Here is a 6,347-nt window from a genome sequence, read left to right as displayed (position 1 = left end):
TCTAGGGGTTATATGTGACCTATATAACAAGACATACACAAGCAGACACCAGCCTATCCCTAAATATTTATGAAACAGAACCTTTTTGGTTCTTGTGGAGCAATTTTAGGCCTGAAGGCCTCTGCTGAGCACCACCCGTCATTCTGGCCTGAAGAGTCCAGCTTTAAAACCAGAGGTGGTGAATCCTCCAGGGAGGTTCTATACATTCTTTATAACACACTGGCACTCCAGGGCCTGCCGAGCTCCAGTCCCTTGCCCTGAATTCCCTTTGATATAGCGGGGATCGGAGAGCAACGGGAATAAACACTTGGTTGGTGATGGGCAATGGGAAGCTCTGCAGTTTTCCCTGCTACTGGTCCATAGTAGCAGGTGTCTCTTCAGCATCCTGCATCCTGGCAGGCAGCTTGGGAAATTACCTGCCCCCCGCTGTCCCCTCATGGAATGAACATACCTCCTGCTCAGCCGGCCAGCATGGCTGCGGCCCCAGGCAGCAGGCAAATTGGCCGAGCAGCTGAGGTTTTGTGGAAGGTCATGGACAGGGAAGAGGGACAAGTCAGTGCAACAGGGTTGGAAACCGTAGTCTTGTCTTAGTCGAGGTCTGGAGCGACTCCCCTGGGCAGTGCGGTGCAGCCCCGCTCCATCTCGCTGTGGAGGCAAACGCCTCAGGCAAGAGACTGCCATGGCTTGCAGATACAATGAGTTAGCAAGAAGCTTTCCCCAGACATTTATCTTGCTGTCTTTTTCCTGCTCCTAGCTCGCCTTCCTCAGTCCTGCTTTATTTCATCTGGTTGCTACAAAGGAACAGCGATTAGCTTTCTTTTTCATGCAACACGCGCCTCTCGTTTTACTTCATAACCCAATTTTTAGCTCCATCAGCTGATCTCCAAGCTCCATCTGAGAGGTCCTTGCTATGAGCTGGGTACAGAGGCCAGCCTAAAGATCAGCTTTTGGGAAAAAATTACCGGTGGTGCTGTTTTACCCTTCCTGGACACCCGCTGTCATGCTGCAGTACCGGGCTGGATGGTCTTGCAGCCTGGAAGGCTCCTCCTGGTGCTCACCGAGGAGGCACATCGCCGTCGCAGGGCATTGATCTCACCAGGAAGCCAACAGCAGCGGAGCAGCGGTGGCAAGAGAAGAGCTTGCTGGCAAGTCGCTCCTGAGGAGAGGCGGGGAGGGGGGAGGTTGGTCATTGCCAGGGGGCTTCTCTGCACGAGCGAGGGCGGCTGGTCAGCACAGAAACACACCACAACAGGGCTCCTCCAGGAATGTATTTATTTACATTAAAACACTATTATACAAACTGAAAGAAAGAAAGAAAGAAAGACAGAAGAAAAAAAAAAAAGAGATGTCTTAGAGGGGCAGATGTGCCAAAGTTGGCGCCCCTCATTCCCACCCTGTCTTGCTGCCGCCTTCTTTCCACTCTGGTCCAACTGCAAGTGCCGTGATTCTTGTAGGAATATCCCTTCCCAACCCTCTCTCAGTGTGAACATCCATGTTTTCTGTTTAAGTGGCTTGCAGAAATCTTTGTTTTCTGCCTCCAAAGAAAACTCTTGCCCAAACGTTTTTTTCTTAATTTATTTATGTAACACAGTGTAGAAAGCTATCAATTCATAAGCAATGGTTCTGTACAATCATCCTGCAGAGGATCCCCGTTAATTTTCGACCAGCAGGCACTTTCCCCCCCCAGAAGTGCTCACAATTAACAGGGATTCTTTTTAATATTTTTTTAAGATCAAAAAGATACATGGAAAAGAAAATAAAGTTTACCTTTCAATGCCTAAAGTGTGCACATAAAACAGGCACAAAGAAACGAATGTGTATTCCCATGATTTCTACGTCACTAATACAGCAGGAGCAACAATCTGTACAATAAAATGCAGCTGCAGAGGAAAAGAATTTCAATAACTCATCTGGAATACTTTTTAAAAAATGTTGTTTTACTTTAAAATGCATAGTGATCAGAAAAAAATGCTCAGCAAAGAGAAGCAGCTAAACCCCACAGACACAGAAAGCATCCCCCAACAATTCTTAAAGCATATTTCAATTAGGACTTAATTTTTGTCACAAATCACAAGAATAATATACAACTGGCTAAGGAGCTACATGATAAATAATTGGGAAAGAGAATCTATCCATGCACTAGTTAAATACAGCTAACCTCTTTACAGTACACAAAAAACATTCATTAATAATGTAGTGTAAAGACTGAAATGTAAAGAGAAAGAGAGAGAAAATACATTACTGATTTTATTAATTCAAGTTCAGGCATCTACTTGTGTTACAGCACAGCTGTCAAAAGGCGAGAATGAGTAAATAATAAAACAGAGTGTTTTTCTTTCTTTCCACATTATTCTATAACTGAACACCGATGGGCAGTGAAGCAATCATTCTGCTGTCCAACTCATGAGGCTGCTGTGGTGTCCTAGTTCTGCATCTGTTCAAAGAACTTGTAGGTGGGATTTTCGTAGCCATTCTGCTGCATCTTGGAAAGGTGGCGCTCCTCTGGTGTCACTGCAGCGTCCACCTGCCGTGAAAAGAAACAACCAGGGTCAGATTCTCGTTTAATTCACAGCACACCCCATGTTTCCCCACTTTACCGCCATCCAACATACTTTGTACCCTCTCCTGTGCATTCAGACAGAAAGCATCCTGCGATACACAAGACAGAGTTTGTTTGACAGGTTCTTCCCTGCCCCCACCCCACCCCGTTTTGTTTTTTTTTTTTTAAATGAAAGGTAAGTTAGGTCCCAAGCTCAGTCCAAATCTCCTAAGAAAGTCTAAAATAAAGGTGGCTGGTGATAGGGATACTTCTCCACTAAACCCAGTATCAAACCCAGTACCTGGAGGCTACAACATTGTCTGAAGAGACAACTGTTTCTGAAAACTCTTCTCTCCAAGTTATGCAGGACTGTGAGCAGCCCCACGAACATCATCAACAAGACAGCACTGCACCCAGCAATAAATGAGAAGGCAGCAAACAGCTTTGAAGAGCTACTTGCAAGAGACGGCCCTTCCAGCTTGGACACTCACGTTCACTTTTTAGACAAAGTAATACGCACAAAAAGATAAGGCAACAGGAACAATTCTGCAACAATTTTTTTTTGCTGCAGGACTTCAAAACCAGCTGATCAAACCCAGCAGTACCAGCCCTGGGTTTTGTTGTCTGGCTCAGAAAGCATGCAACTCCACAAACAAAAAGAAGGGGATGTATTTTTCATCTCCCCACTAGGCCCCATTAGGTTCCCCTCCCTGGATATATACAGGTATCTGTACTTGGGATCAACTGGATCTCAAAAGAGATTGGTTTAGGTATTTCTACTTAACAAAAATTGACCTTTCTTGATTACTTGGAAGAGAGGCATAAAGACACCTCAGTCAAGACTTCTCCATTGAATACCTGCTGCTCCACAAATTACTTTCTTCCTTCACTGAACATTACAGTAATATAAAACTCCATCAAACTAGAGTGGGTAAGAACAGTCTCTAAATTTTAATTAGGTATTTTACCTCTGCTGTATGAGCTCAATAGCTGTTGTGTGTTCAAAACCTACCGTATCCTGGCTATCTTGCTAACCACCTATGAAAACAGAGCTAAGAAAGCCATCTTGTGAGCTGTTTCATTGGATATGAGATATATTTAGTGTTTGACAGCTCTTAAGAGAGAAGGCAAAAAGTGAAATTTACATTGTCAAAAATTTAAAATCAGGAAGGTGCCTCAGACTCTACGCTATTAGGTATGAACATTTTCCTGTGGCTCCCTGTAAGTATTGACCTTTAGGAAAACCAGCCATTTACCTTTAGCATAAAAATAGCCTTTTGGATAACAGAAAGTGTATTCTCTCAAAAAGCTGTATATAGCAGGCTAACTTACTCTAACCTGCCAATAAAAAAAAGCAAAGGAGAAGTATTTAAGGATGATACTCATTTTAAATCTACTCTACAATACTGGAAATAACTCAGCTTAGTGGGGACACACCGTAACCTTCGCTAAGTTGTTAACCTGATACCCAGGAGAAAGATTAAAGGTATGTTCCTTCATGCTTGGGACAAATGCACGCAGTTCAGCTTATTTTTGCAGCCGTTCTTTTACTGGGGTAGGTTATATCACAGCACCACCTTTCCCATGGTACCAACAGGAAAATAGCTCCTCTCAGAGCCATCTTCAGTCTTCATGTTCTTTTTATTTGTTACTTAAGAGAAGAAATGGTTCTCTTTGTGGCACGTGTATCGGACTGCTTAGATGAACTGCTAACCCCAACTCTGATCTTTTTTCATATCTGTGCCCCTTTTAAATCTTCTCATAGACATTCCAACTCTGAAATTGCATTTTCAGTCAAAACTGTATCTTCCATCAAATCTTTTTCTTATGCAATGATTGCACATTTTTGTGAAATACCCAACTTTAAGGATCATGTACTGCTTTTGCTCACAGGCTATTGTGAAACCCTCCATAGCAGGGACTCCTGAGCTTTCCAGCCTTGACTCCTGCCAGCAGGGAACAGGATGCCCAGCAGAAAGGATCCCTGGGCTGAGCTGACACAGTGCTCCCTGTGTTTCTGATTCTACAATATAACTTGGCCTTTTTGCTGTTAAAATACTACCATTCAAAGGCTGTCTTTCTCTCTTTGGTTTGTTTCCCCCCCCAAAAGTTGCATTTGCATAGAGTAATTCTCTTGCGCAACAAACCCTAAATCCATCTATTTCCTTACCTCCTGCAACATGCTCTCGGGCAGTGAGATCCTGTTTAGGGAGATGGCACTCTTGCTTTAAGCTGCTCTTTCCAGATTTCCCTTGTTTTAGAAATCAGGGGGCAGGAAAAAAAATAGTGTTTTTCTTTCCCTGCTCTCCTGCCTCTCCAGAAGTGACCGAAGAAGCTTTTTCTTTTCTACTGAAGGATGCAAGCTTCCCCTGGCCAGCCCAGATAAGTGGTGAGGGCTCAGCTTGGCTGTCAGCAATCATTTTGATCCATCAAGGACAGGAAAACCCCTGGGAATTTCACAGCCCGCCTCCTCTTCAACCTCTGCACCCAAATCCCCAAGACATTTCTGTACAACAACCTGCTCAGCAGCCAGCATACAACCGTGCGCTTGCATTTTAAAGACTCGTCCGTGCCTGTGGCCCAAGTCTCCCCGATGCCCAGCGGCGAGGGCAGCGGTGGGGCTGGGTGAGAGAGAGGCAGCGAGAGCTGCCACAAGGCACGGCACTTATCTCTGCAAGTATTGCCAGAAGCTGGGTTGCTTTCTGCTGCTTTACCTGTCCTTTCTCCAGGGGCTGCCAACTTCTCCCTCCGCAAGGAGGACACGTGCCGAGTCAACTTCTGACAATTCCTCGATCTTATTGCTGTTTGGTAAAGCATTGTTTTCGATGCATGTAACCAGTATAACAGCAGCGGGGCCTAACAAATCCATTCCATATAGGTTTTGGACAAACACATAAAAGGCCTAATCCCTGCACCCCGAGGACCACGCAAATTTAACAGTGTCAACTACTTCCATTGTGACAATGTTGCTGTATGCCATCTGCTGCTGCTAAAGTTCACAGAATTCACAGAATTGTTAGGGTTGGAAGGGACCTCTGGAGATCATCTAGTCCAACCCTCCTGCCAGAGCAGGGTCACCTACAGCACGTTACACAGGACAGCGTCCAGGCGGGTTTTGAATGTCTCCAGAGTGGGAGACTCCACCACCTCTCTGGGCAGCCTGTTCCAGTGCTCCACTACCCTCAAAGTAAAGAAGTTCCTTCTCATGTTAAGATGGAACTTCCTATGTTCAAGTTTATGCCCATTACCCCTCGTCCTATCACTGGGCGCCACTGAAAAAAGACTACTCCCATCCCCCTGGCATCCTCCCATTAAGTATTTGTAAGTATTAATAAGATCCCCCCTCAATCTTCTTTTCTCTAGACTAAAGAGACCCAAGTCCCTAAGCCTTTCTCCATAGGAGAGATGTTCCAATCCCCTAATCATCTTCGTTACCCTTTGCTGGACCCTCTCCAGCAGTTCCCTGTCCTTCTTGAACTGGGGAGCCCAGAACTGGATGCAGTACTCCAGATGCGGCCTCACCAGGGCAGAGTAGAGGGGGAGGATGACCTCCCTCGACCTGCTGGCCACACTCTTCTTGATGCACCCCAGGATGCCATTCGCCTTCTTGGCCGCCAGGGCACATTGCTGGCTCATGGTCATCCTGTTGTCCACCAGGACTCCCAGGTCCCTCTCCACAGAGCTGCTCTCCAAGAGGTCAGCCCCCAACCTGTACTGATGCATGGGGTTATTCCTCCCCAGATGCAGCACCCTACACTTCCCCTTGTTGAATTTCATCAGGATTCTCTCTGCCCAACTCTCCAGCCTG

At 45.6% G+C, this 6,347-nt stretch overlaps 1 protein-coding gene across 6 annotated transcripts in view; it reads right to left on the bottom strand.

Annotated features, from left to right (window-relative positions):
• Positions 1–1,255: 1,255 nt before the first annotated feature.
• Positions 1,256–6,347, bottom strand: part of APP (amyloid beta (A4) precursor protein) — a 188,062-nt gene continuing 182,970 nt past the window's right edge. For all 6 annotated transcript variants that reach the window (XM_009894907.1, XM_009894905.1, XM_009894906.1 and 3 more), the window contains one exon: positions 1,256–2,524. In XM_009894907.1, the coding sequence (XP_009893209.1) occupies positions 2,423–2,524 (102 nt within the window). In that variant the 3' untranslated portion in view covers positions 1,256–2,422. The remainder of the gene's footprint in view (positions 2,525–6,347) is intronic.

The sequence above is a fragment of the Charadrius vociferus genome, unplaced genomic scaffold, assembly GCF_000708025.1.
Source record: "Charadrius vociferus isolate BGI_N301 unplaced genomic scaffold, ASM70802v2 scaffold201, whole genome shotgun sequence".
In the NCBI taxonomy this organism is placed as follows: Eukaryota; Metazoa; Chordata; class Aves; order Charadriiformes; family Charadriidae; genus Charadrius; species Charadrius vociferus.
Note: the sequence above shows the minus strand (reverse complement) of the source record. Positions and strands in the feature narration are given on the sequence as shown.